Raw genomic sequence first — 24,259 nt, forward strand, 5'->3', positions numbered from 1 at the left:
AACTTAATCTTAGGTTTGAAGTCTTTCTGCGTTCTCATGATAATTGCTGAGCATCTTGATTTCAATAAGGTCTACTCTTGTTACCAATAACATTAAGTATGAGGACAGTTTATTTAAGGACACAGGGAATCTTACAGAACCCCAAATCAAAAAATGCAGACCAGCTTGAGGAAGATGTTAAAATCAGACACCAAAATATAAGACTGTTTTAAGCTGTGTTTTTTGGGTGCATCTTGTCCCTTTGGGTCACATTGTTCTGCCCATCTATTGTGTGGCCAATTTTTTAAAGCACATGTCTTTGTTTTACCATTTGAACACAGAAAAGATGACATAACAGAGTTCAAGTATAAACATATTGTTTCAAACATGCTTCTCTCATAGTTACACATTCCGTTGGGCCTTTCTTAGGTCTACGAAAAGCTGACAGCAATCAACTGCAGTTAGCTAACCATCACTATGCCTGTGGGACTCTGTTCAACTAGTGACAGAGAGCAAGCTATGCAAGCTGATTGTGTTTTGTTGCAGTATCCTGATATTTTCTATGAGGTATTTGAAAAACACAAACTTACTAATTCAGACTTCAACCTCTCTGTCACCTCCTTTGTAGCTGGAGGTGACACATTCAGGGTGTTGCCTCTCTGCCCTACTCAACCCAGGTACCTGTGTCAGGAATGGCCACTATTCCATGAATCTTATTAACCCCATCCAACTGGCAAATCAGAAATCTATTTCCTACAGAACCACACTAAATGCTATTTCCTACAGTCCCCCATCCCCTATTTTTTTTAACCAAGCCTAAGACTTCTCTGTGTAGCTGCCCATGGGTATATTGTCTCTTTTGTCTTGGGATCTGTGAGCAAGATAAACCATCTTCAGGGGGAGTCACCACCTCCATATCTATTGGCCTCACTGAATCTAACAAAACTGGTGTTAAAATACAAACCAAGATAAGCTTGCTGAAAAATGTATCCTTGGGGTGTTGTATCATGCATTCAAACAAATATTACTGCATTGCCTTTTATAAATCAGTGGTGAAGGGTGTTTTCCAGATATGTTCTATTATTCTAGTAGCTAGTCAGTACAATGTTCATGTAAAGTATTAATGAAAGTAACTAGAATAGTAAAGTGGGAATAGAGTGTGGGTGAGAACATGAAATATTGTAGAAGAGATGATAAATCTGAATAACTTATTACTCATATGGTTCCTCTCCAGCTGGCTGGACAGAACTAGGGTGACGAAAGAATCAAAAACCATGTGCCAGCTGACTCTGAAATTTTTGTAAATCTGTTGCATATCAATTATCCTTAAACCCAATGAACCAAAGTTTACATGCATGATCAAAACAAAAGGAAACATGTTTATTTAAAAACACTTTTGTTTTTTTTTAAACAAAACAGTTCAAAGACTCAAAAAAAAAAAACCCACACTTTTGTTACCGAGGAAAAGAAAACACATACTTCATTAAACACCAAGTAGCCCACCAGAGTTTTCTAGAAGGCAATTTGTGAGGGTGAGAATTTCTGTTTAATGTTTCTAGATATCCCTGGTTAGCCACTAAAGTTTGGCTCCAGGAACCCCCATGGATACCAAAATCCATGGATACTCATGTCCTTCATTCAAGATGGCATACTGTGTTTATACTGCCTGCATATGTCTTCCATATACTATAAATCATCTCTAGACTACCTATACTTAATGCAATGCAAATGCTATGTAAATAGTGTTGCACTCTATGTACTGTTTAGGAAATGATGACAAGATGGCAAGTTCTATACATGTTCAGTACAGATGTGGCTATCTCTCAAGACTGAATTTGTGGATCTATAGCATGCAGGGATAGTGAACCAAATGTGTTCTCTAAGAAAGAAAATCTCCAACCTGTTCTGTTTCTTTCTACAGATAGATAGATAGATGATAGATAGATAGATAGATAGATAGATAGATAGATAGATAGATAGATGATATAGCTTATAAGGTGGTCCTGAGTCCTTATACGCATGCAAGAGAGCAAGCCATGAGCAGTGAGCCCATAAGCTGTGATTCTTTATGGCCTCTGCTCCTATTCTTGCCTCCAGGTTCCTGCTCCAAGTTCCTGTCCTGCCTTCCCTCAGTGATAGACTAATAAATCCTCCCCTTCCAGAGCTATTTTTGGTCATGATATTCCTATCATAGAAATAATTATGACAGCTAACTCAGTTACATAACTCCATATTTAAATGTTTATATTAGTTTACTATGAGTGCCATAACAAAAAATAAAACAAAAACCCAAAATCTAGTCAGCTAATACAATCATATTTTCTCAGTTCGACAGGCTGACAGCCCACGATACCAGCAAATTGTGACTTCTTGAGACCTCGTTCCACAGCTGACTCTGTCCACCTTTATCCACTTCTCACATCACTTTCCTTTCCCCTCGCACATTTCTTACTATTTCTTTCCTCATCTGGTGAGGATACTAGTCAGCCTGCATCAGAGTCCAACCTAATGTCCTTGGTTTAACCTAACTGAATCTCTGAAACCTCCATCTCCAAACAGAGTTCCATCGACTACAGCCTTCTCCTGTGATTTCATTTGCCCCACAGGAGACTCTTACTAAGCACTCCTGTTGGGCAGTTTATTATCCAAGCCCACTGCAGTATCTCAGCACGTTGGTTCCAGCAATCCTTTGTTTACCAAAGGCCCAAAATACAACAGGCTTGGTACAGGCAATGTGGGTGTACCAAATACAAGGCATGAGTGCTCTTAAATATGAAGAACAGAAAGAAAAATTCACATGCTGAGGTTACTGAGATCTACAGTAAAATACTTTGAAAGATAACACAGCAACACAGCAATATTTTCCTTTAATTTTAGCAAAGAAGAGCCTTATTCACGTTCCAGTGCCAGGTCTACACAATGACTTGGGATTCTTGGATGCAGCAGTGTTCCATGATGCAGTACAGCCTCCTCAGTCAGGGGCTTATAAATGCAAAGAACACAAGGTTACATTCTGTCTACATACATAGAAGGTCATCATCTACACAAAGCAAGTTTTTGTTTTGTCTTGTTTGTTTTTTGATTTTTGAGACATGGTTTCTCTGTGTAGCTTTGGAGCATGTTCTGATACTCACTTTGTAGATAAGGCTGGCCCCAAACTCACAAAGATCTCCCTGCTTCTGCCTCTCTAGTCCTGAGATTAAAGCTAGGACTTTTGATTCTTTTATTTACAGAATCAAAAACAACGGTTTTGTTAATGTATAAGACCAGGCAGTTGCAAAATTTTGCATTATATTTCTCTCAAGAACAGAAATTCTAAACTTTAAACATAAAGTTAGCCATTAACATAACATCAGCCATCACACCATAACTCTTCCCACAAGTTTCCTGGCTGTTCTCCCTTATTTTGCATGTACTTATCTTTTTTCTATTTGAAATAGTTTGCTTTCCTTCCCTTTATGTGATATTTAACAGAGTAGAACTTATGAATAAAGCCTTATATGGTGGGTATCAGCTTCACTTGCTTCGTTGGTGCACAAGGAGTTAATATAATCCATAGCCATCAGGGATTGGGAAAGGATTCATCAACACAGGGTAAAGGAAGGTTAAGAACAGTGTGGAGGGACTCAGAGGCTGGGCTTCTGTGACAGCTTCCTTCTGGGTTGTACCACATCATCCTTCTCATTTCCTGTCTCCATTTTTTCTATTTTGAACCTGGGAAATGATAGCATAAGGTCAGTTCGGATAGCCTCAAACTTCTGTGTCATAATCATCTAATAGATATGTTTAATGAATAGACTATTTTTAGAGAAGTTTTTATTTTGGAGCAAAATTAAGTCAAAAGTACAGAATTGCCATACATTCCTCCTTGGCACTCTCCCCAAACGTCCACATCAACATGGTGTATAACAGCATATTTTTATCAGAACCCCTAGGTCCACTCTTCCTGTTACAAATTCTGTGACTAGGGACAAACATATGATGAGATGTCTCAATGAGAGTGGTGTCATACAGAGGATTTTCACTGCCCTAAAACTCCTCTCCACTGTGTCTCTATCCCTCCTTTTTCCCAAACTTCTGGAGCCACTGGGCTTTATTCCACCCCTGTGCCTTTCCTAAAATGTTACATATACATAACTGGAACTGCCAGGTGTGAAGCTTTTCAGATTGGTTTATGTCACTTAGTCATATGCACTTTTAAGTTTTTCTGCATGAAACTTCATGACTTCATAACTTATCCTAATATAGCACTGAATAATGTTCACAATAGCAATGTTTGTGACTGTGTTTCACTATGTAACCCAGCTGACTTGCAACTCACTATTTAATCTAGGCTGTCTTGGACTTGTGATCTTGTTGCTTCCCATTAATATTTTAAAAGACAGAGACAGAGAGAGGAAGAAAAGAAGGAAGGAAGGAAGGAAGGAAGGAAGGAAAAAAGGAAGGAAGGAAGGAGAAAAGAAAGGAAGGAAGAAAGAAAGAAGAAAGAGAGAAGGAAGGAGCGAGGGAATAAGAAAGGGAAGGAGGGAAGGAGGGAGGGAGGAAGGAAGGAAGGAAGGAAGGAAGGAAGGATGGATGGAATGAAGGAAGAAGGGAAGGAAGGAAAGAAAGCTAATTTAGAGTCATTGAGATAACCTCAGTACATAAAAATGCTTGCTGCCAAGCCTGACTATCGGAGTTCTGTTGCAAGGAACTGCTTGTTGGTTCCCGGCTGCTCAGACTTCTGAAACAATCACACAGAAACTGTATTAATTAAATCACTGCTTGGTCCATTAGCTCTAAATTCTTATTGGCTAACTCTTACATATTAATCTAACCCATCTCCATTAATTTTTGTATCGCCACGAGGCTGTGGCTTACCTGGTAAAGCTTCCAGCATCTGTCTCCAGCAGGGCTACATGGATTCTCCCTAACTCTTACTTCTTTCTCCCAGCATTCAGTTTAGTTTTCCCTACCTATCTACCCTATCAGACCAAACTGGTTTATTAACCAATGGTATTCACAGCATACAGAGGGGAATCCCATATCAGAGTTCAATCTCCAGAACCCATATGATGAAAGACTCCTACAAGTAGTCTCTGACCTCCACACTCATGCCATGATGTACGTAACTATGACAACAAGCCATCTAAACATTTCCCATAGTCTCAGAATTTTCTCCATAAACTTGGCTACTGAAGCAATTAATAGTAATACATCCTATATCCCATTTCTACACTGTTATTTGTCTATTCTCCTTTATGTTGCTTGCATATACCTCTTTTCATTTTTTGTTTGTTTGTTTCTTAAGACCCAAGGTTTCTCTATTTAATAGTCCTAGCTGTCCTGGAACTAGCTCTTGTAGACCAGGCTGGACTTGAACTCACAGAGATCTGCCTGACTCTGCCCTCTAAGTGCTGGGATTAAAGTTGTGTGCCACCACCACCTGGCACCTCACTTCAGTTTTAAATTGTTTGTTTTTCTGTATTTATAGACCAGAAAAATATATAATACTTAATGAATTAAGAGTTTAGGAGGTTATATTAGTTACAGTTCTATTGTCATAAAAAGACACCATTACAAAGGCAACTTTTATAAGAAAGGATTTAATTGGAGGTTTGCTTACAATTTCAGGAGTCCATTCCCTTATCATCATTTGTTGCTCTTCACAGAGTAATGGTAAGGTCCTGATGCTGAAGATAACACCGACACATAAAATATACACAGTGAAGTCAAACTGCTTGATTTAGAATCCTCACCTCAATTTCCTAGTCTTCATGGTATAGAAGGTATTCTGCGTGCTACCAGAAGAGGAACAACAACCTGGCTACAAACCCTCCTATCTAAAATGGTGTCTTGATTGCATGGTTTGTTTGTGCAATAGTGGCATAAAAGTTGTAGAAGTAACCGACCACTATCTGTCAGTATAAGGTCCACTACATGAGATGGAACCCATTGTTTGGATGGGAAAGAGTCTGAGACTTAGATAGAAACCAAACAGATTTTCTGCTGAAGAAATGTATAAATAAAATGGCCCAGACAACTTTCTTCTATAACCATAGATCAGTGTCTTTCTCCGATACATTAGGGAAACTTTCTTCTATAGTAAATGGAAACTAAAACAAATTCACAACTCGACAATGTGCAAAGATTGAGGGACCTTGAAAATCTCAGTATTAAATGGGATGTCTCCATCAATTCCCTATCCTCAATGCTCGAGGAACTATGCATAAGAGGATACAGAAAGATTTGAAGAGCCAGTGGGTCTCAAAGACACCAAAGACACTTACAGAAACAACAGGACTGATATTCCTATGACCTCATAGAGACCATGGCAGCATGCACAGGGCCTGTACAAGTCTGTACCAGATGGGTGCCTGAGAGGGAAATTAAACACAAGCCCCCATCTCCAGCTGACAAACACAAAGGAAAAAAATCAGTATTCTCTAATGGATTCTTACTAGATGTAGTAGTTTGAATAAAAATAGTCCCCATAGGCTCATAGAGAATGGTATTATCTGAAAGATTTAGAACTTGTGACTTTGATAGTGTAGATGTGGCCTTGTTAGAGCAAGTGTGTCACTGGGGGGGGTGAGCTTTGAGGTTTCAAATACTCAAGCTAGAACTCAGTGTCACTCTCCCTTTCTGCCTGCTAATCCAGATGTAGAACTATCTGATATTCTCCACCATCACATCTGTCTGCATGCCACCATGTTTCCTTCCATAATATTAATGGACTAAACCTCCATACCTCTAAGCCAGTCCCAATTAAATATTTTCCCTTATAAGAGTTTTCGTGGTCATGGTGTCTCTTCACAGCAATAGAAACACTAACTAAAATACTGGATATACAAAGAATACTTAGGGGCAGACCCTATTCCCAGAAGTAGATGATCAATACAAAATGAACTTGGTGGTATTTGGGAGGTTTTTTTTCCAATGAAACGTTTCTCTTTTTTCTTTCTTTCTTTCTTTCTTTCTTTCTTTCTTTCTTTCTTTCTCTCTCTCTCTCTCTCTTTCTTTCCTTCCTTCCTTCCTTCCTTCCTTCCTTCTTTCTTTCTTTTTTTCTTTCTTGTCTCTCTCCATCTCCCTCCCTCCCTCCCTCTTTCTTTCTTTCTTTCTTTCTTTCTTTCTTTCTTTCTTTCTTTCTTTCTCTCTCTTTCTCCCTCCCTCCCTCCCTCCCTCCCTGTTTGTTTGTTTGTTTCTTTCTTTCTTTCTTTCTTTCTTTCTTTCTTTCTTTCTTTCTTTCCTTTGTCTTTCGAGATGGGAGTCTCTCTGTAGCTTTGGAGCCTGTCCTGGAACTAGCTCTTGTAGACCAGATGGGCCTCGAACTTACAGACATCTGCCTGTCTCTGCCTCCTGAGTACTGGGATTAATGGCATGTGCCACCACTGTCTGGCATAAATTTATTTTTAAAAAAAAACAATCTTTTCTCATTTTCCATACGTATTTCAATTCCCACTCCCTCCCCTCCTTCTGATGCCCCACCTTCTGCCTTCCCCAACCCCTCATTTACTACTCCTCAGAGAGGGTAAGGCTTCTAAAGGGGAGTCAACAAAGTCTAAAACATCATTTTGAGGAAGGACCAAGGCCCTCCCCTCTATATCTAGGCTGAGCAAGGTATCCCTCCAAAAAGGTATCCAAAAATGTACCCCTCCGAAATGCCAGTTCAAGCACAAGGGATAAATCCTGGTTTCACTGCAAGTAGCCTCACAGACTGCCCCAGCTGAACAACTGTCACCCAAATTCAGTGAGCCTAGTTTGGTCCTATGCAGGTTCCCTGCTACCAGTCCAGAATCCATGAGTTCTCATTAGTTCAGGTCACTTGTTTCTATGGGCATCCCCATTATGGTCATGAACCTTTGCTCATATTATGACTCCTCCCTCTCTTGAACTGGCCTCTAGATACTCAGCCCAGTGCTTATCTATGGATCTCTGCATCTGCTTCTATCAGTTATCTCTTCCTTGCTCTCCCTCTCTGTCTTTCCCCCATCTCAACCATCCAGTTCCCTAATGTTCTCCTTCTCTTTCCCCTTCTCTCCTCCCCCTCTCTTTCCACAACTGCCAACTTTCTCAGGAGATCTTGCCTAATTCCTCCTCCAAGGGGATCCCTGTATGTCTCTCTTAGGATTCTCCCTGTTACCTAGCTTCTCTGGGGTCATAGACCATAGCCTGGTTATCCTTTCCTTTTATCTAATATCCATTTATAAATGAGCACACACCATGTTTATCCTTCTGGGTCTGGGTTACCTCACTCAGGATGGTTCTTTTCTAGTTTCATTCATTTGCATTTAAATTTCAAGATGTTATTGTTTTTTACTGCTGAGTAGTATTTCATTTATAACACAGTAATATTATATTTATTAAAATTATATTTTTAGTTTATGTATCATTAACTATTTTTAATCTTTTAATATACCAAAAACATTGATTAAAAATATTTTACAGATACTGCTTAAGAAAAACATAGAATATTTAGGGTTCGATTCCATGCACTCCTCACAGAGGGTAAGGCACATTGCTTTGGGGAAGGTGCAAGGCCCTCCCTACTATATCTAGGCTGAGCAAGGTATCCATCCAAAGAGAATGGGTTCCCAAAAAGCCAGTATAAGGAGTAAGGATAAATCCTTGTGCCACTGCCAGTGATCCCTCAGTCTGCCCCAGCCAAACAACTGTCACTCATTTTCAGAGAGTCTAGTTTGGACCTATGCTGGTTTCTTCTTTGTCTGCCTGGAGTTGGTGAGCTCTCATTAACTCACGTAAACTGTTTCAATGAGTGTCTCTATTAGGGTCTTGAACATTTTGCTCATATTCTCACTCCTCCCACACTTCAGCTGGACTTTGGGAATTCAGTCCAGTGCTCCACTGTTGGTCTCTGCCTGTTCCCATCAGTTGCTGGATGAGGGTTCTTTGGTGACATTTAAGTTTTTTATCAATCTGACTACAGGGTAAGGCCAGTTCAGGTACCATCTCCTCTATTGCTTACGGTCTTAGCTGGGGTCATCCTTGTGGATTTCTGGGAATTTCTCTAGTGCTAGGTTTCTTGCTAGCCCCATAATGGCTTCCTCAATCAAAATCTCTCTTTTTTTGCTTTCATATCTGTCCTTCCTCCATTTCAACTATCCCATTCCCTCAGTTCTCCTCCTCTCTCCCCTTGTCCCTTCCTCTTCTTCTACCTTTCCTTCTCCCTGTACCCCTATGGTCCCAATTTTGTCAGGTGATAGTGTCCATTTCCCCTTTCCAGATGGATCTATATATGTTTTTCTTAGGGTTCTCCTTGTTACTTAGCTTCTATAGGATCATGATCTATAGGCTCAATATCCTTTGTTTTACAACTAGTATTCACTTATGAGTGAGTATATACCACATTCATCTTTCTATATTGGGTTACCTCATTCAGGGTGCTTTTTCTAGTTCCATCCATTTGCATGCAAATTACTAGATGTCATTATTTTTTACAGCTGAGTAATACTCCATTGTATAAATGTGCCACATTTTCTTTATTCGTTCTTTGGATGAGAGGCATTTAGGTTGTTTTCAGGTTCTGGCTGTTGCAAATAATGCTGCTATGAACATGGGAGAACAAATGACCTTGTAGTATCATTGAGAATCTGTTGAGTATATTCCCAAGAGTGGTTTTGCTGGATCCTGAGGAAGGTGGGTTCCCAACTTTCTGGGAAACAGTCATACTGATTTCTAGAGTAGCTGTAAAAGTTTGCATTCCCACCAGCAATGAAGAAGTATTCCCCTTACTCTACATCCTCTCCAGCATAAATTATCATTGGTGTTTTTGATCTTAGCCATTCTGACTGGTGTAAGATGGTATCTCAGAGTCATTTTGATTTGTATTTCCCTCATGGCTCAGTATATTGAACATTTCCTTAATTGTCTTTTAGCCATTTGAGATTCTTCTGTTGAGAATTTTCTGTTTAGTTCTGTATCCCATTTTTAAATTGGATTATTTGGAATGTTGGTGTCTAATTTTTTGAGTTCTTTATATATTTTGGAGATCAATCTTCTTTCTGATGTGGGATTGGTAAAGATCTTTTCCTAATCAGTAGACGGTCCTTTTGTCTTATTGACTATGTCCTTTGCTTTATAGAAGCTTCTCATTTTCAGGAGGTCTCATTTATTTATTGTTGCTCTCAGTTTCTCTGCTACTGGTACTATATTTAGGAAGTTGTCTCCTCTGCCCATACATTGAAGGCTACTTTCCACTTTCTCTTCTATCAGGTTCAGTTTGGTCAGATTTATATTGAGATTCTTAATCCACTGAACTTGAGTTTTGTGCATGGGGATAGATATGGATCTATTTTCATTCTTCTACATGTTGACATCCAGTTATGCCAACACCATATGTCAAAGATGTTTTCTTTCTCCACTGTATAATTTTAGCTTCTTTGTCAAAAATCAGGTGTTCATAGGTGTGTGGATTAATATCTGGGTCTTCAATTTGATCCCATTGGTCAACCTATGCTCTCAGATTGGTAGGATCAACATAATAAAAATGGCAATCCTACAAAAGTAATCTATAGATTCAATGTAATCCCATCAAAATCCCAACACAATTCTTCATAGACTTTGAAAGAACAACAATCAACTTCATATGGAAAAACAAAAAAACCCAAGATAGCCAAAACAATCCTGTACATTAAAGGAACTTCCAGAGGCATCACTATCCCTAACATCAAACTCTACTACAGAGCTACAGAAATCAAAACAGCTTGATATTGGCATGTGCAATATGTCTTGATCTACCCTCTTCTATCCTTGCTCATACATACTTCCAATTTAATGTCTTCCTGAGTCTCATTGAATCCAATTATTACTGTCCATATGTAAATGTGTGTGGGGACATCCATTGTGACATGGGTAACCGATCAGTAGCCACTGGCCAAAGAAAAGTATCCTCCCTTTTTTAGCATTAACTAACAATAGCCCTTGAGTTAGAGGTGGGACCTCACACACACACACACACACACACACACACACACACACACTGTTGGAACTTTTAACTGGCTTTTTTCTTGTGCTGTTCTTGTGAATACCCCAAGTTGTTGCATATTCATGGGCACAATAGCCATGTCATGTCAAGAGAATAGCTTCACAGAACTGCTTTTCTCCCCAGTGCTCTTACTTTCTCTCAAGCTTCTCTTGTATGATTTTTTCTGACCTTTGGGAGGAGAGATGTAGTCAACCTTTCTCTGCTTAAGCACTCACTGTCACTTAGTCTCCATATTGAGAACAGCTCTGAGCCTCTGTATTACCTGGTCTAAATAGAAACTTACCTGACTGGCACAAATCTATGGTTAAAAAATAAATATTTAGAAGGCAGTCTGACAATATGATTATTAAAAAAAAGTACACAGATTTTTTTCTTTGAACTTATGAGACTTCTCTCTCCATGGAGTTTCCAATACCAGATATGGATTCCCTCTAGCAGAGATGCATCAAATCCAATTAAAAGAGTGGTTGGGGGCCGGGCGGTGATGGCACACGCCTTTAATCCCAGCACTCAGGAGACAGAGGCAGGCGGATCTCTGTGAGTTCAAGGCCAGCCTGGTCTACAAGAGCTAGTTCCAGGACAGGAACCAAAAACTACGAAGAAACCCTGTCTCGAAAATCAAGAGAGAGAGAGAGAGAGAGAGAGAGAGAGAGAGAGAGAGAGAGAGAGAGAGAGAGAGGTTGGTTATTCCCATAACCAGTCCTGTTACGATTGAAGCAGTAAATCCATCTTGCCTGGCAAGATGATAATTTATCAAGAATAGTCCAGCATTAGTTAAGACCACAGATATCTTTCCCTCCCCTGTTGAATAATTTGAAAAGCACCCACCAACACTATGAAAGCCATCCAGCGGGAAGAGAATTTCCTGGTTAGTTCAAGATTTATTCTTCTATCTCCTACAACCATTATGTCTTGGGTTGCCAGGTGGTGGTGGCACATGCCTTTAATCCCAGCACTTCAATGAGGCAGAGGCAGGTGGATCTCTGTGAGTTCAAGGTCAGCCTGGCCTATAGAGCAAGTACCAGGATATGTTCCAAAGCTACACAAGAAACCTGTCTCAAAAAACAAACAAACAAAAAATATATGGGGTCTTCAACAATAGGATCTTACCAGATACTTTTAGTTGGCAACCAAGAACAATGGCCATAACATATGTTGTTTTGGATGCTTCTGGAACCTCCCTGATATAGCTCATAGGGCAGTAACCACAGCCTATATTTGTCAGTAAGATTTTCATTTAATATTTAGGTTTCTGGGAATAACACTGTTCAGCAATGAACAGCATTTATTTAAACTTTATCTTTTAAAATATATTTTAAATAATCTTACAAGGGAGTAAGTTTTATAAAACTTCTTAATTTCACTTAGTTCATTTTCTATTCTTCAGTTCCTCCACTCCTCTGCTTCCATCCCTGCTTAACTCATCAGGTTCCAGAATGCACCCACAGAATGATATTCTTTCATTTCCCATTTGTTCTACTCCATTTTTTCATTATATAATTTACTTGAAGTTCAAGATCAAAGGTTCCCAAGTCAGTTCTTCATGCACATTTTCTTCTAATTGACCTTTCTCTTGCCCCTTAATTTTCCGTCCCCGTCATTCTACTACCTGGTTAAACCATTCTCCCTCCAGTACTTTCTATCATGACTTCCATTTCATCTATATTCTGTAATTCCTATATTCCACAAGTTAAACACACAAAGCTAAGGCTTGGGGCTAGGAGATACATTTGAGAAAGAATATGTCACTTTTATATTTTGGGCCTTGGTGAACGCACCCATACTTTTGAGAGTTTCTGTCTTATGTTTCTTTAATTTTCCCCCCTTATAAAACTCTGATACACTTTGCGTCCCTAGCTGCATCATCTACATATTTCTTACTTAGTCCATTGTGCTCGGCTCCAGGGAACACCCCGGATTTATTTTCATTGCTGCTTTCTCAGTGGTTAATTAGAATTCTCTTAATTGTCCCACTCTGGTAGAAACTCAAACGTGGAATTAGGTGATTATCCTGATTATCTGAGGCTCACAGGAATTCATCTGGCTAGATGATGCTTTCATTCTTTTAATTGCTTTAAATATAAGCATCATCCAAAGTATTAAAAAGGTTCTTTTAATCTGTAGTAAGATTAATATGTAATTTGAGCGATTAAAATGGAAAAAGAAATGAAAGTATTAAGAAATTAGTAATTCTATCCCCAACTAATTTCTTTTTGAATCTTGTTAATGTATCTCTAGATCATCTTTATGTAAATTATTTTAAGCTTGCATATATTTTGGGGAGTAGAATCAGAGATTGAAAGTTATCTCCTCTATGTTAAAAATTACAAACACATTGAAATGAAGTTTGAATTAGTTCAGCTTTCTCTGATCAGCTCATGTGGTTTTCCAATAAGCAGGCAAGTATGTGGAAGAGTGAAAATGTCTTTCCTCATTAGAACCATTGAAGACCTCAACAGGGCACCAAGGCCTCGGCATTCAGAGGCTTGCCACTTCCTTGAATCTCTGGCACCCTGGGAAGGGCAGGAAGCTCATTTCTAGGAAAGTCCTCCATACTTAATAGGACTTGTGACTTGTTTCAACATAATCACATTAGTAACAATACTGCTTGCTGAATGTCTGTTTCCATCATGCTAATGTTAACATTCTGACAACCAGTGCTTTCTGTCATGATAGGCATTCACCAAATACAGTGATGCCATTATCTGGTCAGTACCAAGAATCTGTCTACTAGTATTGAGAAATAATATATGAATAATAAATATTTATAAATCCAAAATAGTAAAAGGTCATTTAAAATAGTTTTAAAAATCATATTTTTTGCTGGAAAAGATTCTGGCCTATTATGGGGTTAAAAAAGCCACAACATTCAGCGCCACTTTTTTTTAAAAAAGCTAAAGGTTATTATGTCAACTCTGTATTGTTATCTTAGTTAGATCATCCAAGAAATCATTTTTAAAATATAAAGATGAATGGTAAGTGAAATAAAAAAATAAAAATTCAGAAGGAAATGTAGAAAATAGTAATTATAAAACATTTATCAAATGTGAAACATATGCTGAAATTAATCTATGCATTAGGTCATTTGATGTTCACTTCCCTATTCTAATAACATATGAATCATAGAATGGCCATTTCTCAGATGAAAAAAACTAAGACTCAAGAAGATTAAATAAATCATAAAATGTGAGTAGATTATATTTAGGGAGGTTTAAAGATTTAAACTATTTTTTCAAATTTTCTTCTTTGTATATAATGCATTTGTTAATAATTATAAAGTTAAACTATAACATAATATATGCCAGTGTCCCACTTTAAGAATTTATCCTCATTTTTAAGTAAGCCTACCAACATCTAGGGCTCTGATTGAAATATGTTAAATGATTCTTTCAGATAAAAATTTTATGCATATTCCAAATGTAAAAAAGTTCATTGAAAAGGTCAAAATAATATTGTACTTCACTTAGAAGTATTTGTATCATTTTTATTCAGGAAAAGCTATAAATTGATCATGGGTTGACCCTGAAATTTGCATGCAAATTGAAAATTATGTACTATTATCCTGAAGTGACCTCACTACAAAAATAATATACAAGCCAGACTAATTAACAGTTCTAAATCAGATTGCTCAGCATTTGTAAAGCCTTTTGTTTCATGGAAGCTCAGTAGTGGCATAAAAGTCTTAAGGATTATAGAATTTTACTTTTTAAAAAAGGCCATCTATTTCCTTGACTGTAAGATTGTTTTTATTTCATTCCATGGTGTTGACTATTAATATGGTCATTTCCCACTTTTGTGGATGAACAATTGATATCTTTCACAGGCATGATTATAGAGCCTATATAGGAAACCATTTTTTTTGTGTGTGTTAAAGAATCAGAAAGCTTTATTTTTAAAGATTTTAGATGATGGATCATAGAACTGAAATAACTAATGAATGAACCATTCTTGAAAAAAGAGTTTTAAGAGCCTAAACTACAGGAGTCTATGAGAACTTTCTTCATTGAGTTTCTTTTCCATACCTGTTGCTACTTGAGGGAATGTGGTTGATGGAAAAGTTAATTCAACAAGGAATAATCCTTTTGTCATACATTTGATGAATTTGTTATAGTTTATGTAGAAAGTTCTTCCCCAAAGGTTCATATTTTGTAGGTGTGCTCCCCTCTGAATAGATCCAGCCATTGAGAAATGATGGTATCCTGACAACTCTGACTTAAATTATATATTTCAAAGAAACAATATTTAAAACTGTAATGGGCAAGTAAGAACACAGAGAAGGGAAGTACATCAGAATAACATTTGTTCCCAACACAGCAATCCTTAAAAAACCCCAAAACTATGATTCAATATATTTCAAATCCTGAAAGAAAATAACTGGCAAGCAAAATTGGATAACCAGTGAAACTGTGTTAGAATCGATGGAGAAATAAAGATATCAATACAAGTTCAAAGCAAGCCAGTTCATAGTCAATGTGTCAGTAATGCATACTTGAAAAATAATATAAACAGAGAAGAAGAAATATAACCTTAATCACAAGAATACAAAAAATAACAAAATTTATAATATAAAAAAGGTCTAGGAAGGATTCTATCATGTTCAACACAGTAAGCCAACAAACTCAAAATATTATTAGGTAAAATGAAAAAAAACAAATAAATACACATACTTAAGACACCACTCAAAAATCATATGCATACATGATACAGTATACATTCACAAAAACAATATACATGTATATAGCACACACATAATGAATAGGCAATGAAGAAGGATGCTTAAAAGAAATCCCACACTAGCTCAGAATTGAGAATAATAGAGGGTTATTTATTTAGGAGTAGACTCCCAAGTCACAATCTTTTGCTGGAACCAAGAACAGCAACCAAATCCTGAAGCCAGAAAAGAGGCCGGACACATGCTTTACATAAGCATAAATATTTTAAGAGGCTACTCTCAAGTATGTGGGTAACATAAAGGCTACTGGCAATAAGAATTCCTATAGCACCTCCCTTTTCTGTTTAAATAAGAGAGTTCTAAGCCTAATACAAAATTATACACAATAAGAGCAAATATACCAAACAAGAAGCATGTGATAAATGTTTCAATAATTATTCTATCCTAAAGAGTTTAAGTCTTGTATAATAAATAACTTGGCCAAGTCATGAGAGGAAAGTCACTACGACTATCTAGTCTTCAACCCCATCAAAGATTCAAGAAGGGAAATAATATTACCTGAGTAAACAGGATGTACAATCAAGCGACTTCCAAAAATGTACAACAAATTACAGAGACAACTGGCTACCTGGGAAATCACCCAAAGCCTCATTTGCAACGTTGAAGCAACCAACTTTGGCTAAGGCTTAGCATAACTGAAAGACCATTTTCAGAGGCAAGAAATTTTTCAAAACCATCTTACCCTGTCTTGGCAAGAATTAAGTCATTTTCCTTGTGTCCTGCTTATCCATTTCCGAATATGATGTACCTTGTCAGTGGTTGAGGCATGGGCAGTTCCTTGCCCAAAAGCAAATTGGGCTAAGAAGAAAACAAATTTCAAGTGGCGTGTCTTCAGTGCTTCACATTCTCTTGGGAATAGGTCAGTACTGCCAGAAGCAATCGTGTATCACAACAGAAACCTAAGTTACTTAAATACCATATTCTACAGTACTTTGATGTGGTTGAAGATTGCTTATGCAGAATACAATCTTTATATATCTAGAGAACCTGATTAGTCTAACTATAAGTTTGACAAACATAGATGACTATAGATTTATAATTCTTAATACCTATATAACTTAGAGACTAAGACTTCACGTTGGAATATTATACAATAAACAACTGTGCAACAAATGAGGATAATGACTTCAAAATGTAAATGATGCATAAGTATTTTGATCAGAGTTAGAAATGTACATCGCAGTATGATAAATATATCCTAAAATTGTATCAATATACAAAATTTTTAAGCAGAGGTAGAAGCATGCCTACATACAGTATGACAAAGTAACTGTGCCTAGATATACGAATATTGTAGACAAAATAGAAACATATTCAATATAATTTAAGTTTGTATGAATATATAAGAATATATACCAATGTAAATTGCCTATAAATAATAGCTCACAAGTATTCACTCTATTGCTATTATTATTAGTGTGAGTAAGCTCACACTAATCTATTATCCCATCCAATCGCTCCCTTTTTGTCAAAGAGATCCCTGAGCCTACAAAATTTCCCCCCAATCCCCAACCCTATTCCAATTATAATAAACCCCTAAATTATGTCCCTAACCCTGAGGACAAACTTTGTTGGGAGAGGGATGTTGTCTTCTAGAATTACTTCCAGCTGTCATGGTGGTGATGTTCTTTTTATGGGATCCTGTGAATGTAAAATCATGGTTAAGTTCCAAGATTATTGTATGGTATAATTGCAAATAGTCTCTGAGAATTTGGTAGGGATTTTTTGAGTTTTCCATTTGGAGTTCTGGCCATCACATTGTAAAAAAGTGCACCATTTCAGGTAACCAAGTTGGAACCATCTTGAACAGCTGATACCCAAAACAGGTCTCATCATGATGTCATATCAACCAGGTGGAGTTGTTGTTGTGGGGCCCCATTTTCTTCCTGAAAACTTCAAAGATTACTGCAGGAAAATTCATTGTTCATTGTGGAGAACTAATACATTATTTACATAGACATAAACAAACATATATATTCAAAAAAGGTATGATAGAAACAAAAATAGGTATGAAGAAAAGTAATTTTTTTCTAAATTCTTTTTTTTTCTTTCCTATATCATGGCTCCTGACATGAGACAGAAACTTTATTTTAACAACATTCTTGGATTTAGAGAAAGACAGAGCCAATGTCCAACTCCAAAGCCAGCTTTGATTTTTCAGTGAATCATGATTAATTTTAGTTTATGTTTTTGAGATTCTTACCCTCATATTACATGTCCTCATAAGTCATAATTCTCTTTGCTTGGTAATCCTATCTGGATAATTATTTTTTCATCTTTAGGCATCTAGATGTCCAGTGTCTCTTGACCTTTTGATGATGAGTATTTTCCTGCAAAGACAAGAGCAGAACCCTGCCCCAATCCTTATGAGGTTTCCTTACCACCTGTATGGCTGTCACCCCTGTGGATGAACTGCCATTTTTCCCTCTTAAAAGGTTTCTCTTTTTCTATCTGACTCTTTATTAATTTTGATGATATCCATAGTTTTTCTTTTCTTTTGAAAACAAGAGCAAAACCCCTTCCCCAATGTAACACATCTTTTGTCTTCCATTGTGAGGTCAACATATCCTTGAAATACATCAGCTGATTTAATTCAGAAGACCTTTCTATTATCCAATGTCTCTCCTCTGCTGTTGTCCCTTTTTCATTAGCGTTAAGAAAATTTAATGTTAATAAAGCATTACATAATCTATTTCTGGGGCTATTTTTCACCCATTTTTGTTTGTTTAACGTATCTTTTATAGTTCAATTTGATCTTTCTATAATTGCCTGACCTATAGGATTGTGTGGTATAGTTGTAATATGCTTAATATTATAACAAGCAAAAAACTGTTTCATTTTCTTAGAGGCATATGCTGGACCATTATTCTTCTTTATTTGTGCAGGTATACCCATGATGTCCATAACTTCTAATAAATGTGTGATTACTAAATCAGCCTTTTCTGAGCTTAAAGCAGTGGCCTACTGAAAACCTAAATACGTGTCTATGGTGGGGGGCACATATTTTAATTTACAAAATTCTGTAAAGTGGAACACATTCATCTGCCAGATTTCATTCCTTTGAGTTCCCTTTGGGTTAGTCCCTGTAGGTAGTTGTGGCTATGGAAAGAGCAAGTACGACTTCTCTTCATAATCTCCTTGTTGCCGTGTAATAAAAAACTCTTTCTTTAAACCTTTGCTATCGACATGATGTTTTTTTTATGAAATTCTGAGGCCTGCAACGTGCTTCCAATCATAACCATATAAGCCTTGCAGAATACAATCCACAGTATTAGCAAAAAAGTTACTAAAATTTCGATGTTAATGTAGTCTGCCATATTGATTTATGAGATTCGGCAAATTGTTTTAGGTGTAATAATCTTTACTGTCCAGCAGGTGTCATGGTTGCAGATTCTCAGCTAACAGAGATGCAACGGGTGGTGACACAAACAGTCCTGAGCCACTTTAGATTCCCACCTTGGTACTGGCCAAATACTGAGAAATATGCTTTGTTTGACAAACTAAAAGCAATGAAATCAATTCCATACGTGGCGCAAGAAGCCCAGAACTCACGGGTAGGGAGCACAAACCGGAAGCTGCACAAGAGATGCTGTGAGGCAAGGATTGCTGCAATGGGGGAGGGGATGTTCGCGAACTTGGGAAGTTTTCAAGTCTCTGCATGCAGTTAGTTCTGCTGTAGTGGGACTTTTACAAAAATCTGCTTAGGTAAAAGCAAGCCAAAAGGGCGGGGTTGGGAGACTTTCTGGAATCCATGTGGGGCGCCAGATGAAGGACATTTAAAAGAAATCCCAGTTGCTCAAAATTGAGAATAATAGAGGGTTATTTATTTTCGGGTAAACTCACAAGTCACAATTCTCCCCTGGAACCAAAACCAGCAACCAAATCCCGCAGCCAGAAAAGAGGCCAGACGCATGCCTTACATCAGCATAAACAGTACAAGAGGTCAACCCAAGTGGGCAGGTAACTTAAAGGCTACTGGCAGTAGGAATTCCTACAGCAAGGCAAAATAAATCAATAGAAATAAAATACAAAGATTATGTGAAGAAATTATGAATTCAGACTTTGTTATTAAATCGCTATATTTTCTAGACATGTAAAAAGAATGACCATATAATATCCCCTTGTCTGCAATGGTTAGGTTTCCTTCATTTGTAAACCTTGACCTGTATGTATATTCCTTTCTAGAATAAGAATAAGAATCAAGTATAATGGGCAGTCATCTATGGAAAAACACTTGGAGCATAGATTTTCTAATAAAAGTTTCCTTTTTTGTTACTCCAAATGTTGACCTTCCTTCAAACGGGCTAATTTAAGATGTAAGAGTTAGCTAGAAATATGGAAAAGCTATTGGCTAAACAGTATTGTAATTAATGGAGTTTCTGTGTTACTCTTTGCATCTGGGCAACCAGGAAATAAACAAGCAGTCTCCATCTACATTCTCTCCACTTGTTCATTTGTAGAATAAATGACCCATCTACAAAACAAACCCTACACATAAGTCTCAGGGAACAGCCTACAAGAAAGGAAAGAAAGCCAGAGGACAATGCTTTTTACTGAGAGATAGTATCTTCATTTTATTATAAGGAGCTGTACCCATGAAAATTATCTCAACAAGACATGCACAATGCCAATATCAGTGGGCATGGCAACATGGATCAGAGATATCTCATAAGGCTCTACTGAGATGAAGCACTATAGGCAGTGATTGGCTGCTGAGAGAAGGAGCATCAATTTTCTGGGATAAGTCTCAGATAGGTTATTTAATACCAAATGGTCAGACTTAAGTGCCTACACAAATGAGCAGCATTAGATGGACACTGTTGAGCTATTATTTTAGTTGGATAAATACCCAGTCTTGTCTTATTTAGATGACATATGCTACTATACAGATAATTTTAAATTTTATTCTGAGTAATAATAAACTTCCATTTCTGGCATTATCAACTATAGAATATATGAGAATATCTTTCACTTCACACATTTGTCACCCAAATCAATTTTCATCATTTTGGTTGACTAAAGATATTGATTATGACTACATATTTGCAAAATATTTCTCCATCAAATAATCTAGCTTTTCTATTTACTGTTTCCTTATCTTAAAAGACTATTTTCTTGAGATTTTGAAGGCTCTTTTTAAAACTTATTTGTCACTGTGTATCTGCCGTTCTATAGAAATCCTAAATACCATTTTATTTACGGAACCACAGAGTACTGACTTCCTTTCTCTTAATATTTTTGCAATTATATATTGCAGAAGAAAATAAGCCTTACTTACAGATTTAGTGCATTTGCCATAATTTAAATAATTAAATGAACACTTATTTACAGTTCAAAGTCAAAACACCTTTCCCGCATGGAATAATTGTACAGATTTATACCCTATGGCACAGGGGACAAAAAAGCAATTCCAATTGCATACACTTGTATACTGAAGAGTTTTTATATATTACGCTGGGTTCACTAAAAATTCTCACTAGAGTTAATTGGGGTAATCTAACAAATTTCTATAGTACTCTGTTAACATGAGTTAATTAGGATAATGTAACAATGTTTCTAAAGTACTTTTTTATTGTGACCTTTGAGCCCATAGCTGAACTGCCCACTGTAGCCTTAGACTGCCTGTCCTTCCTTCTTTGTCTTTGCACCATGTTAATTCATTGGTAGTTATCTGTGGAAGTTCTATATGTATTAGCTATTGCAATATAAAGATGGCTCAAAGGTAATAGGAATGCACTAAAGTAGAGTCTACAAAAGTTTTGTCTTTCACTCATGGAAATACAATACAAAAATAAGTAAATTAACTTAATTTCAGACATACCAGTCTATACTCATCTATGTCATCAGTTCTGAACCTGTGTGTCACAACCCCTTTGTGGGCAGAATGACCCCTTTCACAGGGGTCACATATCAGATGTCCTGTATGTCAGGTATTTACATTGCTATTCATAACAGTGGCAAAATTATTATTATGAAGTAGCAACAAAATAATTTTATGTTTGGGGTCACCATAACATGAGGAATTGTATTAAAAGGTTACAGCATTCAGAGGGTTGAAAACCACTGGCCTGTGCAATAAAGACATTTCTGTATTTCCTTGTGTTGTTGAAGGTGATTTAAAAATTAGCTTTAGAACTTTAAACTACTATTAAGCTGTGAAATGTCATCTGTGTGTGTGTGTGTGTGTGTAATTTTAAAGATTCTATGAACATCTATTAACTCTCCTTTAATGAAAGCAATATGATTTGTTATTATAACCTGCATTTATTTGTCACCAATTTTATAAAGGATGTGTTAGGCCCAGGAGAATATAATAAAAAAACCTCTGCCTCACTAGAGATTAGAGTGTAGAAAAAGAACTATGAACATTGCTAAGTGAGGTGGAAATGATTCAAATAAAGGAATCAAATTGCTCTTACATGAGTTGAAATCAAGAGCATAGACCTAGGAGAAAGATGAACAAGACAGGTGAAGAAGAAACATGCTGTTTCGTTGAGTTTGTATTTGCATAGTACAGTATTCATGACCCACAGAGGAGTCTGCACTAGAAGAGAAGACAGCATGTGGAAAGGAATGGGGACATAGATAGTAGAAGTCATATACTGTGAGACATTCAGGCAGAGGGCTTAAGTTAACTATGGAGCTTAGAAGGAACGTTCAATAGAAGGAGCCTGATCTAAAAACAAAGGATATTTAACACATTAACCAGATTTTTAGTCTTTTTACAGGAATATGGTCAGGCTTGAATAGACTAGAAGATACACTGTACCTTTTGCTCTTTTCCTCTGAGCAGTTGGTTATTGATAGTTCTGGGAGAAAAGGAGTCGCTGTTGCACACCCACTGCTGAGCCCACAAGGCTCCTAAGGATATTTCCAAACGAACTGCCATGCAGACTGCCCTGGTTAATAGCAGCAGGTCCCAAATCAGTGTAAAAGGATTGGTATTGGCAGGGTAGTAGGAAGGTGGTTGCTGACAGTGGTCGGTATGTGTTGACTACATATGCTTTAACTGCTTTAAAGCACATATATTTAATGAAATTGCAGGTACTATATGATAAGTTGAATAACTGGAGGTAGAAGGAAAGATAGGTAGTTGTTTAGAAGTCAGCACTGGGCAATCATCAAAACTCACTAGCTTTATAAAGAATGGGAAATCTATGTAGCTAACTGTCTTCAATTGTAATGACAATATTGAGTTGATGCTGTTTTTGTTTTCCATAGTAGGTGAAACTGCTGAGATTTGCTCCGAAGCCACAGACTTTTTGTGCCAGGACAAGACATGCATTGCATCCCACCTCGTTTGTGACTACAAGCCTGACTGCTCTGACAGGTCTGATGAAGCTCATTGCGGTGAGTTTATATGCCAGCCACTACGTGGACTGCTCAGCTCAGGTTTTCTCCAGTCACATGGATGGATCAGAGCAAATGTTCTTTTGGCAGGGCTAGGAGGGGGAGTGCTGAAGAGGTGACTCTGTACGTACATCACTTCCTCTAAATGAAAGTACCTGAGTTTGAATCCTTAGAATACACATAAACTTGACCATTGTAGTATACTTGTCTCTACTCTTAGTGCTCCTATAGGAAGATGGGAGGCGAAGATAGAAGAATCTCAGAAACAGACAGGTCATTCAGCCTGAAATACGTAGCGGAAAAAGACAGTGGAACCTAGTTTGAATGTGTAAAATGAAATCCATTGACACCTGAGGTTACTCTCTGATCTTAATACATGGTCCCATCGAACATACACAATCATATTCACATATGTGAATATGTGCACCTATCATAAATATGCACACGGAAATTTGTAATACTAATACTGACAATATTGCTCTTTTCATTCAACTAAATTCAAACTGCTGAACATTGCTTCCAACATTTTGGCAAGGATATCCGAACAGCAGCCTTCTCATTCCCTTTACTTCTGTACAGAAAATTCCATGGGATCACGTTACAAAAAGCCTTCACCATATGTTTGTGCAGAACTAGAGGGGATGTCAGAACTGTGAGACAAGACAAGAACAATAGCTGTCTCCATTCCACATTGCTTTTATCAACTGCATTTCTTTCAGAGTTCTTCTCTCAAAAAATGTCTGATTAATAGATTGGATAGAAAAAGTAAAAAATAAATATAATTTTTATCAATTATATTGCATCAGCACTAGAAGGATCCCTTTATTTTTTAAAATTCTATTCTTCTAAGTGTAAAAATGTTTGTAACTTAAAAAGCGCTAGACATGTTTAAATCCAATTTTATCTGTGCATATTACTGCTAAACTTCTATACCAAATCCCACTGCCCTTCTCTGTAGAAGTTCTTGAAAATAGCCCAGATTGAGCTTCAGCTTTTTATTCTTAAGGCTTTACCTTCTGGGGTTCTAAAATACCAGGCCTGTACTTCTATATACACCTCCAAATGGAATCTTTATGTTGTTGTTTGTTTTCATTTTATTGGTTGAAATTAGGGTCTTTTGCATAATAGATACTTTACCAGTGAACTTGAGCTATGTAGAGCTCATTAACACGGAGTCTTGACACTAATAGGATGTCTATTGCAATTATAGTTGG

The 24,259-nt window shown here is 37.2% G+C and overlaps 1 protein-coding gene across 2 annotated transcripts in view; it reads left to right on the forward strand.

Moving 5' to 3' along the window:
• Malrd1 (MAM and LDL receptor class A domain containing 1) overlaps positions 1–24,259 on the forward strand; it is a 598,349-nt gene that overhangs the window by 395,045 nt on the left and 179,045 nt on the right. For both annotated transcript variants that reach the window (XM_075971104.1, XM_075971103.1), the window contains one exon: positions 22,917–23,045. In XM_075971104.1, coding sequence (XP_075827219.1) covers positions 22,917–23,045 — 129 coding nt within the window. The remainder of the gene's footprint in view (positions 1–22,916; positions 23,046–24,259) is intronic.

The sequence above is a fragment of the Microtus pennsylvanicus genome, chromosome 4 (assembly GCF_037038515.1).
Source record: "Microtus pennsylvanicus isolate mMicPen1 chromosome 4, mMicPen1.hap1, whole genome shotgun sequence".
In the NCBI taxonomy this organism is placed as follows: domain Eukaryota; kingdom Metazoa; phylum Chordata; class Mammalia; order Rodentia; family Cricetidae; genus Microtus; species Microtus pennsylvanicus.